The sequence below is a fragment of the Topomyia yanbarensis genome, chromosome 2, assembly GCF_030247195.1.
Source record: "Topomyia yanbarensis strain Yona2022 chromosome 2, ASM3024719v1, whole genome shotgun sequence".
Classification (NCBI taxonomy): domain Eukaryota; kingdom Metazoa; phylum Arthropoda; class Insecta; order Diptera; family Culicidae; genus Topomyia; species Topomyia yanbarensis.
In genome coordinates this window covers 203,002,518-203,015,815 of record NC_080671.1, presented here as the reverse complement: position 1 = coordinate 203,015,815, position 13,298 = coordinate 203,002,518, and the positions used below count along the sequence as shown (strand labels likewise).

The 13,298-nt window shown below is 38.4% G+C and overlaps 1 protein-coding gene across 2 annotated transcripts in view; it reads right to left on the bottom strand.

The window, feature by feature from the left end:
* Positions 1-3,828: 3,828 nt before the first annotated feature.
* Positions 3,829-13,298, bottom strand: part of LOC131682728 (uncharacterized) — a 139,175-nt gene continuing 129,705 nt past the window's right edge. Inside the window, exons 4-10 of one of the 2 annotated variants that reach the window (XM_058964425.1) lie at positions 11,580-11,707; positions 7,071-11,518; positions 6,797-7,002; positions 6,345-6,629; positions 6,011-6,285; positions 5,851-5,953; positions 3,829-5,783 (exon numbers count right to left, since the gene is read on the bottom strand). In XM_058964425.1, coding sequence (XP_058820408.1) covers positions 5,597-5,783; positions 5,851-5,953; positions 6,011-6,285; positions 6,345-6,629; positions 6,797-7,002; positions 7,071-11,518; positions 11,580-11,707 — 5,632 coding nt within the window. In that variant the 3' untranslated portion in view covers positions 3,829-5,596. Of the gene's footprint in view, positions 5,784-5,850; positions 6,286-6,344; positions 6,630-6,796; positions 7,003-7,070; positions 11,519-11,579; positions 11,708-13,298 lie in introns of both variants that reach the window. The other variant, XM_058964424.1, reaches the window with a different exon arrangement.

Genomic DNA, 13,298 nt, shown 5'->3' with positions numbered 1-13,298 from the left:
CCACAGACCAACAGGAGTGCAAACAAAGCTTATCTTCAACATCCATTTAATTGTAACGTACTGTTTCAAGCGTATCCTGAAACTGTCCCTATTCCCGTTATTTCTACCATCCTCCACATCCCAAAATGATATCCGAAAACCAATTTGTCACACAAGTCGTGTCTAATAAAAATGACTTTTTATTTGAAAATTATTGCTTATAAAAAACAACAGTTATGTTGTTGTCATCTTTTATTTCATCAGTGCTTTTATGCTGAGAATAATATAACGGAGGAGGATAACGCCCAAACCTTTAACACATTCCCTCTGGTACAAATATTAATAAAAAAAAATCGCCGTGCAGCAGATAGTTCCAATCTCAAAAATATTTCATATACCAGAGTCACTAAAAAACTGGTTAAATTCATTTCAATTGGTTAACAAAATTATAGAAACTAATACTTCATTACAAACTTCTAACAGATTTACAATATTTTGGTAGAGGTTCCACTGTTAACATGTAAAAATCAAAATCAACCATTAAAATTAAAATTATCAACCGCCTCACCTCAGTTGCGTTGTTTTTCTTATTCCAAAAGTCACCTCATTGAAGTCACTTTCCATATTCCCTTAGTCACCTAATGTGACAAAATTTGTCATTTCGGTGACATTTCTCACTTTAAGTGAGGTGACTCGAAAATTTCCGATCACCTTAGTCACGTGAGCTTTGTGTCACCTCACCGAAAGTGACCGTCAGAATAACCCCGTTCTACTAGTTAGCAACATTAGCTAACTAATGTAGCAAGTTAAATCCGCATACAAAATCCTCTCGTATTTTTGCAAACTTGTAATTCCGCGAATTGTAAAGATTACCTCATGAAAAACCGCATCAAAAGTAACTTGTTTGAATTTTAATTTACTTCTCTTGGGAATGGAGGATCATTAAATTATTTTCTCTAAACAATGGGTTTTAAACTTAATGCTACGTCGCACAATTTCTGACCCTACCATCCCCCTCGTCGCACTTCGTCACAAATTTGGTGTACCCCCCAAAATGCTACGTCATTTATGCATGACTCCTAAGGTGTGTTGAAGCAGTTGCAGCTCGAAGAGAAAAACACTAGTACGGACGTTTTACGTAAACTGCACGGCAATAGCTAAAACACAGACTAACAGACATAACACTATGAAGAGATTACTCCAAAATATATCGATCCGCCAATTTTCCCAGAGCATTAGGTCCCCCTTCAATACACGATTCCAAACACTCACCCGCATGCTTGTTCATATGTCAATGGCGTCAACATTGCAAATGCGGCCACAGTCCCAACTACAAATATATTCAAAATGAGTGAGTGAAGCCTTGTTTTAGAGTGTTATGTCTGTTAGGCTGTGGCTAAAAGGTGTCGAAAATTTCACGAAAGGACCTAAAACTGAAAATGCTAGTTAAATCATACAAATCAGGTTATTGTATTAACTGATTGTACGTCGATTCCCGGTTTACCATTTCCCGGAAAACCATTTCCCGGAATGTACCATCTCCCAGAATATCATTACCCGGAATGTACCATTTACCGGAATACTATTTCCCGGAATGTACCATTTCCCGGAATACCATTACCGGAATGTACTTTTTCTCGGTAATTATTTATACTATTGAAATCTAAAGTAAACATGTAATTTGAACTTTAAGAACGAATCCAGAGCTATGTTGACTTACATATGGGTCATTCCACGCGAAGTGATCAAAAAAAGATGCAACCTTGAAATCGACCTTCACGGATTTGAACCAAATTAGAAGGAATTGTTCATCTAGGGCCAATATATAAAAATCCAAATTTTTGTGTCAATTGAACCACCCCTCGGGTCATTGGAGCACCCCCCGTTTTGGCAAATTGCCAAAACGCTTGATTTTCTTTTGATCATATCTCCGGTTCTATTTACTCTAGAATCAAACCGTAAGTTGGCTTTTGAAGAAAATTGTTCAAGAAGTCTAGAAATAATATTATTTTTTGCCGACAGTGCTGCCAACTATGCGATTTTTTCAGTTAAATATTAAAAGTTAGTTTTTCTCTCAATACATATATTTTAATTTTGAAAATTTTAATGCCATCGCGTTCCTCAGACATTTTTACATAAAAAACACTTATCATCCCAATATAATATGAGCGCTTCCTGAGATATACCGTTTTTCATCTATTCTTTATTTCACATTATTCCGCGACAAATAAAATTTACAATCAAGATATGATAAGCTTTATAGATATTGATTGACTGTGCTGGAATAAAACATAATGACATTATTCTGCATTCCAAGTTTTTGTTTGGTTCGCTTGACAATTTATCTTTGCTCTCTAATCATATTAATAAAAAACAAGCTCTCATAAACCAATAAAGTACCAGAAAACAGATTATGCTTAAAAAAGTCAAAGTCTCAAAGAAGATTGTTATGAATTTTTAATTTCCAAAAAAAGTACTCAAATTTTAAAGAAGACATTCAAAAATATTTTTCATGATTTGCTCATTTCCAAAAGAAGGCGAATAAGCTCATAGAATAACAATTATAATTCAAAAAGTTATAACCCCATAGAAAATCCTCCCGATTTTCCCACCGACTAAATCGGCTTGCGTCGGCACAATCGGCCGACTATGCCACCAATTAATCGGTCGATTGTTGCACCGACTCTTATGGGGGTTTAACATGGACGTCAGCCGACACGACAACCGATTAAATATGACAGACGAAATCCGTTGAAATCGGTCTATTTCAACCAATTAAATCGATCGATTAGTTGATAGTTTAAAACTGGAACCAGATTCACACAGATTAAATCTGGCGATTAATATGGTGACGAAAATTGTCCACCGACGAAACCCATCTTGGTCGTTTAATTAATCTGTCGACCTCGAAGCAACTGCCAAATTTTCTATGGGGAAGGTATGTTAGGACCACTAGTACTTAAATCCAATAAAACACCAAGAATATTTTGAAAGAGTTCTTACAAGAATGTGAAACTACATAGAAATAGAAAGTACATATAAATCAAAAACATGCCAAAAATAACGACAAGGAAGCATGCGTGTATAAGAAAGAAAAACCGCAGATTTTTTAGATGCATGATCCATAAAAATCCCAAAATAAATATATCTGAAGCATTGTTGATATGTTATTCTAACTTACATTTAAAATCAATAAAATTCCAAACATATTTCCAAACTACTTTTTATGTTCTAAAGTAGAGAGAATTTCGTAGTTTGTTTGACATTGTGGTGAGTGGTGGCAAGGTACGTGGTTTAATTTATTTTCCGGGAAATGGTATTCCGGAAAATGGTTTTCCGGGAAATGGAACATTCTGGGAAATGGTTTTTCCGGGAAATTGTACATTCCGAGAAATGGTTTTCTGGGAAATGGTACATTCCGGGAAATGGTTTTCCGGGAAATAGTACATTCTGGGATATGGTTTTCCGGAATATGGTATACCGGGAAATGGTATTCCGCGAAATGACGTACAACTGTATTAACTATTTGAATGGTATAACTTTAGTGTTATTTTTTTTTTTCTTAGTATTAAATGTAATTAAAATTTTATTTCGGCTTAATAAATTCATTCTTTTCAATTTACATTTCGATGTTTTTAGGGTATATAGAATTCGGGCTTATGTGACATTCGGGCGAATGCCTTTCGGGTGTACGTGGAATTCGGGTTTGGGACATTCGGGTAAATTTGCTTTCAGGCGAATGTCATTCGGAAAAATATGATAGAATCGGTAACCCTAGGTGTACCAGCAGCCTTTAGGAAAGTGATATTATATTAAACAAAATAGAAAATACTTAGTATGTTGAATCATTGAAATAGTTTATTTTGTTATTTTATTGATAGTTAGTTAATCTTGTATTATTATGTAAATTTCCTCATTGACATTTTATTTGTTGTTAATTAAACTTTACAATACCTGAGATAAACTTACATCGAAACATAAGAGGCGTAACAAGTTGCATTATTATCGATATAGTACTGAAATCATTTAAAATGCCATGAACTCTATGTTTCTTTATTTCTAGACTTTATTTGAACCAAAATTTGGATTGATAGCTTTATTTTATAAATAATAAAGATGTTTATGAATAGTTGAACGACACTATATAGTGTTTAAAAATGCTTTTTAAACATGGGTCTTATTTCTTTGTTTATGAAAACGGAAAATATGTAGTTTTTATACAGGGTAAGAAATAAGCGGGCACAATTGAATTTGCAGAACTAATTTTCGTTTATATTTAGTTCAATTTTCGCAATGCAGCTCAATTTCTCATCCCTTAAACATACTCGTTGACGGTTTTCTTTGATTAGTTTGTTTTGGCAGTAAATATTTCATTACAATGTTGGTTTATGATGCGATATACTGAGAGCGTTGTTTTAGTGTAAGGTAATATTTCGATCAAAGTTCCGCTACATCGTCAACGCAACACGCAGCCATTTTGAATGCAGATAGTCGTGTTAGTATATAGTGTCAATGCATTGGTTGTTCCTTTCGTCAATAACTGATCATTTTTTTAGAATGCTGATTCGTCATAGGTCTACACAGGGTAAACTAAAAGCTAATCTTGTAAATTTATCTATTAGTCAATTTAAATAGTTGAGGTATTTTAACTAAATTGGTTAAATTATACTAAAGATTACTTTTTTTCATACAAACTGAAATCTAAGTCAATCGTTCGGCACAGATATGGTGGCACAAAGTTCATTGAAAACTTTAAGAGTCGCATCCCAGAAATATTGGCTCTGCTACAAATGCAGCTAACGCTGTTAGCAAATAACCAAAATAGTCCATTTGGTGATTCTTTTCTTTATAAACAAAGTGATCTATGCAGTCTATCTACTAAGTTATTTTATCAGTTCTACTTATGTTATATATGTACGAGCATTAGCAGCCAATTTATCTTAAGTATTATTTGTACAATGCGTGGGTAGGACAGAGTTGCATATATTTCAGCTGTTATATCGTGTATATCTAAAAAAGCGGGCTTGTTATTATGCTCCGTTCACGTAACTGATTTCCATTAAATTCATACACAGATAAGTGTAAATGTATTTTCATTAACTGAATTATAAAATGGAAGTCTTAGGTTTAGCTTATTTGTCTCTGCTATACATTATTTTTTAGTGTTTATTTGCCAACGAATAATATTTTAAATCATTCCGAAACAAAATTTCAACTTTTCCTTTTTAAAAGCAATTCAATACATTAACATCTTCTGCATACATCATTGGCTATGCAAATAGTAATAAATCTAAATAAAAATTATAACAAATTGTCCAGTCAAATTAAAATGATCATTGCAAAAGTTGTACGAGCTACAACAAATAACCACAACAAAAACGCATCTATAAACCAAAATGGAAGAGCCTGTTCAATATGAATAATACTGCTTGATATTGTATGATAAACAAAAACAACAATCCCGATTAAAAAACCTAAGTGAAGACTTCAAAATAATCAGCGGACTAAGTTGTTATGTAATTTGTTATTCTACCTATAGACTGTCGCTAAATAAAGTGTCTTATTATTCTGATATACCGTCTTTTAGTTGAAGTACTACAGTATAGTATCAGTTTCACTAAACAAACTGAAAACGTTGCCTTACTTGTCGAACCAGCTTTTTCTTTCCTTTGTATGCAATGGTTATGTTCTCGATAAGTCGTGAGAAGTGTGCAGGTCCGTCACGTGCAAGCATAAAGGTATCTCTAGCTTTGCTAAGAAAATCTATAAAGTCACTGTAATGTCTCGGAGAGATGTGCGAAAGGCTGTTTGAAAGAAAAGAAAAGATTATTATAATACTTATTTAAAGTCATGTGTTCTCTAGGTACTCACCGTGAATGGGTGGTGTTCACATAGGCAGAAACAGCAGCCTCAAGAAGTTGATTCAACGGTTCTCGGTCGTAGCTTAATTTCATACACTGACGCATGTTGTTACCTGCAATAAACGAATCATGAATATACTTTTTTTTATTTCTTTGAAGTGATCGTTTACCTCTACCGTGCGCATTGAAATTATGCATTCCGGGAGTTGGTACGCTACAACGGCGTAATATGTCAGATAGCACTGTTGCACATTGCACATTTTTAATCACAAGAGGAATCATTTTTGATAGTTCCGCTTTCCCTAGCGAATGTGACAGTGCACAAGCCCAATGAATATCGTTGATGGCAGGATGAGTGTCCTGGTTATAGGCTAACTGTACATTTTTCATCGCCAACATTGCCAAATTATAAGCTCGTGAAGGATATCCTCTATGTTCCATATACCTACAGTGAAACATTGATTTTGATTGCCGTTTAAATGCATTAAAAACGATTGTTCTTACCTGGCAATAGTAAACAGCTGACTTGAAGTCATTATATGCGTGGCAGCATCTATAACAATATGATAGGCAGTCTCAAATGCCATTGCATCGTTTTCGCACAGAGTCAGCGCATTTAAGGCGCAATTCGGTGGATCTTTGGTAGCACACTGCAGAGCCAGTGTTCTGGCACAGTTGGACAAATCGTCTTGTTGGCGAAAGCTTAGGCTCAATCTCATAATTGTGGAATGTGACATAATCGTTGTTGCTACTGGTCCGGTTGCTTCTGTTGGTGTAAAGAGATGATACCTGCAGAAGAAGCGAACCGGCGTGAGATTCAGTGTTTTGTTTTGTTGATTAGTTGTGATAGCAATTTGACAAACATTTTTCTTTGATCATTTAGTATAAATATATCACGGAAGAGAGTACTCACAATATTTGAATGAATACATGCAACAATGAAAAACAAAACTCACCAATTTTGCATAATGGACATCAGTGCTTCTAGGCCGACATGGGAAGCGCAGGTCACCAGCCAACGCACCATTTCCCTGCGGCGCCAGTTCAAGCACGTTAAAGTCATTCTCATAACCTGTAGTCCAAGTTCAAAAGCAACACCTAGCAATGTTTGACTACGTGGACCATTCTCCGGAGTGGCAAACCGGAATGCATCTTGTGCCAACTGAAAAATAAGTATAATAAAAAGTTAGCACATGCAATTCCAACTGTCTCGCTGTAATAAATTCTCACTTTAAACAGATGTGACGAACTGTGGATATTCCGCCGAGCGTTTTCCAGTACGGCCGAAAGCCGTTTCGTGTCCCCTTTGGCAGCACTGAGCATTGTAGAGCTAAGTGAGCATTGCTGCGTTTCCAAGTGTCCCAACGTCCACCATCGTGGATACGGCGAATGCATAAAGTTGTTATGCTGCATTTCTATTCCATTGACAGAACCTTCGCTGACATTCTCTAGGATCGGAAAGCGCATTGCTCGCAACCCGATATTAAAGGCGAGATCAGGATACTGATTTAAAAGAGAGGCAAACAGAAACCGCGCCAGCGTGTGCATTGGTACTGATTCTGGGTGAATCATTTCGCCAAGACCACTGGTAGGACCGCCATCGAGCAGCTGAAGGCTCAAATTCTTAAGAACGTCGATCAACATTTGATCTAGGTCAATATTCCGTAGACGAGATATCAGCTGATCCTGTTGTTTGCATATCACGTGTTGTGCATATAGACCATGTGGCATAATCCGTTGTTTGCTTAAAGCTAAAATAGCGGCTTCAAACGCCAGAGTTAGGTAAGTTTCGTACCTATCGTTAGTTCCCGGAACAGGGATGTGGCGATATTTGGGCGGAATAATATTAACGTCTTCAGGCGCCGTGGTGTTTCCCTGACCATTTGCATTAGCACCAATTTCATAAGCCATGCGACTCATTTCGTTAACCATAGCTTCAGGCATTATGCATGCTTCGGCCAAACAGTCAAATATGCAAGCGATTGCATCCAGAGGAAATTCTACTTCACAGCCTATACTGCAGTCGATGCACTTTGACAAACAGTTGGGCTTGCGGTTTATTTTAATCGGATCTAATATGGACGTAGCCTTCAATGATGAGGATCCATAGTTGATTGAATTTTTCGATTTGGAGGAGCTACTACCATTTAATAGATCTGAACATTTTTTATTGACGGCACAGTCCGGTTGATGACCTTTGGCCGATGTGCCTGAGGATATAGCTGCAGCAGAGGAATTTGATGAGGCATTAACAGATTCTCGATTGCAAGCTGAAAAAGAACTTGATGATGTTTTAGTTGCAGATTTAGAAGAACCTGGCCCGCTAATGTCGCTTTCTGGATAAGGTACTGAAGATCTATCGTATGGTTTTGGCATACTACGAGATGTGCTTGGTCCAGGCATAGATGGTGGTGCCATAGCATGGGCGGGATGTCCATTGTACATTGTTTTGTACGCCCCAATTGGGTTGGTATGCATTCCACAATTACATGGTGCTGGTGGTGGTGGCATGAATTGAGACGACGTAGAATGACCATTTTGGGCGTTGAATTGTGTTTCGAGGGTTTTGCTTTGTGTGGGCATTTTACAGCACATATTTTTTATACAACACTGAGTTTTGTCATGTTGGGTGCAGGACATTTGCGATTTCGGTAGTACGTCTGGGGGGTGGTATGGAGCTAATGGGGGTGGTAGAGGAGGTGGTAGTACGGCTGATGAATTAGAGGGACCCGCCATCGTTGGTGCCATATTCGATACTCCGGGAGGTGGAGGCGGGGGCAACGGGGCTCCATCGTGACGTTCTTCCTTATGAACAGGACAATTACACTTGGGCGCCATCGATTGATGATCATTAGCAGAATGTTGTGGAACCATGACTGCAGGTGACGAAATAGCGTGACTGGGATGGTGTACGTGGTTGGAAGCGCCGACACCATGTTGACCTTGCTGGGGTCCCATCAACGGAGGTGCACCCTGCTGAAGGTGGTGTTGATGCACGTGCGGCGGATGATGATGCGGTGGAGGTGGCATGTTAAACTTCATGTAACGATAATCTCGACTACATTGTGGTTGAGAATTACGAAACATTTCCGCCGATGGTGGAATGAAGGGATTACACTTTGTAGAATGGCACATCATTCCGCTACGAGTGTTCCGAATCATGTTGTTATAGTAATTATGCTTAGAGGAAGAACCAACCGACTCGTAATAGCATTTGATTTGCAAACATTTTGAACAATCCTTCTTCATTTGGTTATGTTGGAACTGTTGTGGTTGCGGTGGTGGTGGTGGAGGAGGTTGCATGTGATTTATGTGTGCAGGACACTGGCAGTTTAATTTATTGTTGGATCCAGAACTAGAAGACGATGGACCAGCCACAGGAGAGGGTTGTGTTTGTGGCAGGGCTTCCTTTTTTCGTGACGTTGTTGGCAAGGTAATTTGAATAGGCTCCACTGGTTTATTATTATGACAATTACATACAGCCTCATTTATTTTATGATCCACAATCTTTGGTTTGTGTCGATGCCAAAGGGCCTGGGCATCGCGCTGAATTTCTCTCATCGATCTCACCACACTCACAGATAACCTGAGAGCAGCTTCTATGTGGCCATGGGAGCGAAGTGAATCAACACGGGCCGCTGTCATTGATATCTGCTCGTGCCAAAGTGGTTGACCGAGAGCATTGAAGTTTGATTTTGAGCTGGGGCTATTGCTCACCGACTTGCTGGAGCCAGCTATTTGTACAGAATTTTTACTTGACAATGAGTAACTGTCGGATTCGAGGATAAATTTCAGATGGTCATTATCCCACGTCATATTTACAGCATCAAGTGCTTTGTGAAAAATTGTTCGAGGTGCTTTGTTGACATTTTTGCCAACCCAGTTCCCATTGTTGAGTTTTAACCTTTTGCAAGGTCTTGCATTGTTGTCATTATTGCGTTCATTTGCTACCGCCTGAGGACGCTTGCTGACACAATCAGAAGCTCTTGACGGTCCTGGTTGGGGTTCTTCGGTTTCTACTTCCATTGGGTTTCCTTTGTTTGCTTCATCGTCTCGTGCAGCCGAAGCCAGCCCTTCACTACTGGCAGGATTAGTTGGAACAGATTCTACAGATTTGTCCGGTTTTTCGTCATTGTTGGCACAAGCCACGCTATTTCTATTGCTGTTTGTGGAACATGTGCTACTTAAGTTATCACTATCCTTTTGACATTTACAATTATCACCTTGGGTTGCAACGATCGAAGAAGAAATAGAAGCTGAAGGCAACCTTCCTAATCCCGATGGGCCGGGAATTGCAAGGTCCTCGAAGGATTTTAATGTACTTCCTTTCGTTAAAATATCACAGTGCTTTACTAGCTTCTCATCACCAGTCTCCAATTCATCTTCATTTACTTTAAGTGGCTCACAGCCCTGGTTGGCGTCTTCAGTCACCAAAAAAGATGATGCCTCACAGTCGAAAAATTTACTTGGCTTTATTTCATCGAAAAATACAGGACGATTGCATTCGCATTTCTCCTCGCCACAAATACAGGGGTTATTGTTGAAAAAAGTGTCTTGTTTCACTGATTTACTTGCAACAACGCTACTCGGACCTGGAATCGGATTATCATTATCAGCATCCATAGATTCTCTCGAGCTATCGTCGTTGTCCGGCAGGATTGGATTAAGGCTGCTATTTCCATTTAGCAAATTTATGTAGTCAGGCTTACTGGCTTCACCATTCACACCAAAATTGATATCTTGAAGAATGTTATGTACTTGGTCGACATCCTCTTCTATATTATTACGGTTTGGTTCAAGGAGAGCGTTTGGATTTGCATTGTTGTTGCTTTCACCATTATCAACCCCATTATTTTCCTCCATTTCCTCATCAGAGTCCGAATCTGACTCAGAACTATCAAAATTGTCATTTTGACCATTGTTTGGTCTATCGAGAGCTGGACCGACCAATACTGGTTCATTGTAGTTCCGCCCGCGGTGATCGTTTGGAATGATGTTATTCTGATTGTAGTACATCATATTTCTCAAATTGTTTTCCCGAAAAAAACGGTTTCTATCTCGTTCCCTCTCTCGGTTGGATCTTTCGCGAATGCTTTCTCTTGTTGATGTACGTAAGTCAGGATCTTCCTGGGGACAAACTTCACTTTTGGACCATTTCTCCAGTAATGCTTTCCAGTGTAATCTTTCCACATGAGTCGATTTAGGATTTAAAACAATGCAAACCCAAAGCGCCCCAAGCTGATCCCACAGCTGCCGACATTTCTCCGTCATTGGTGTTCCATGATTTTTCCACAGAACTAAACGAGGATCGTTAAGGAACTGCTCTGTTATTAAAGTCAGCATACGGGCACCGTTTGAGTCCTGGGCTCGAAGCATTTCCCGTACCTTGCCAAAGAGGGAATTCAAATGTTTGCTACTATAGTAATAACTTCCCTGACCGAGGTAGGTTTTGACAGCCTCACAAACTTGTGTTTCGTCCAAATGCCAAGAGTGGTCGTCATCCTTCGAGGCACCAGCGGTTGGATCCGGAGCACCACATATGGAATTTATTTCAGACCGTTGTTGTAGGATTTCATCCGCCAGCCTTTGGGCGGTTGGCAAGACTTCGGTATGATGTTCTGAGATCAAATATTGTATAAACTTTTGTAACTGTTGACGATTCATTTGTAATAGTGTTTCTGAAAATTAAAAAAAAAACTGTGAATTATATTTTTTTTGTTTAAATAATTGTATAGCTACCAGAAATAGGAACTCTTAGTTTTACTGTCTCGGCATTACGTATTCTATATAGGGCTAGTGCAACGACATGATGGCACCAGAAAATGTCTTTGGTGTCACAGCTACAAGTCACCGATGTAATCTTGCACCTGAAAATAAACGTTTGTGATTTTTGAGTCACATCTATTTGGTAGAAGAGCCTTCGAAAACAATGTCATTAAAGCTATTGTAATAAGTATATCGTTATCATATCGTCTAACAAGATTTCTATCTTACTATCGAGACATCACTCGGGGTTGTACGTCATTTCGCGGAATACCATTTCCCGGTATACCATATTCCGGAAAACCATATCCCAGAATGTACTATTTCCCGGAAAACCATTTCCCGGAATGTACCATTTCCCGGAAAAACCATTTCCCAGAATGTTTCATTTCCCGGAAAACCATTTCCCGGAATACCATTTCCCGGAAAATAAATTAAACCACGTACCTTGCCACCACTCATTTTGATTACACTTGCTACGCAGCAAATGTCAAACAAACTACGAAATTATCTCTATTTTAGAACATAAAAGGTAGTTTGGAATTTTATTGATTTTAAATGTAAGTTAGAATAACCACAGAGAACAGACGTCCATCTTCAGCATTCAACTTGTGTAAAATCTCTAACGGTTTCGAAGGTAGTTTGGATATCTAAACCAGGTACGCTACTGTCGTCATGTTTTTTTGTGGCTGAGTGCGACAGAATTGACATCGGTTATTCCTCTACCCAGTCAAACTAGTCCGGAACCGATTCGGACTTCCAGCATGAATTCCAGCTCAAATGCGTCAACCGATAGAGTCGGAATCGGTTGTTTTCTTTGAGCTAGATTCCATGCTGAATCCATCCAGGATTTCGAACCGGTTCCGGAATCGATTTGACGGATAGTTGGGATAGGTTGGTGTGGCGGCGCAAGTGTTTTTCGTATATTAATTCAAATGTTTACACACGTTTTTTAAATATTTTTGTTCGATCATGGATGTCTGTTTTCTGTGGAATAACATATCAACAATGCTTCAGATATATTTATTTTGGGATTTTTATGGAGCATCTAAAAATCCGGTTTTTCTTTCTTATGCATGCATGCTTCCTTGTCGTTATTTTTGGCATGTTTTTGATTTATATGTACTTTCTATTTCTACGTAGTTTCACATTCTTTTAAGTACTCTTTCAAAATATTCTTGGTGTTTTATTGGATTTAAGTACTAGTGGTCCTAACATACCTTCCCCATAGAAAATTTGACAGTTCATAAATTTCACAGTCGACCGACGAAAACGGGTGCTTCGAGGTCGACAGATTAATTAAACGACCAAGTTGGGTTTCGTCGGTGCACAATTTTCGTCATCGTATTAATCGCCAGATTTAATCCGTGTGAATCTGGTTCCAGTTTTAAACTATCAACTAATCGATCGATTTAATTGGTTGAAATAGACCGATTACAACAGATTTCGTCTGTCATATTTAATCGGTTGTCGCGTCGGCTGACGTCCATGTTAAACCCCCATAAGAGTTGGAGCAACAATCGACCGATTAATTGGTGGCATAGTCGGCCGATTGTGCCGACGCAAACCGATTTAGTCGGTGGGAAAATCGGGAGGATTTTCTGTGGGGTTATAACTTTTTGAATTATAATTGTTATTCTATGAGCTTATTCGCCTTCTTTTGGAGATGAGCAAATCATGAAAAATATTTTTGAA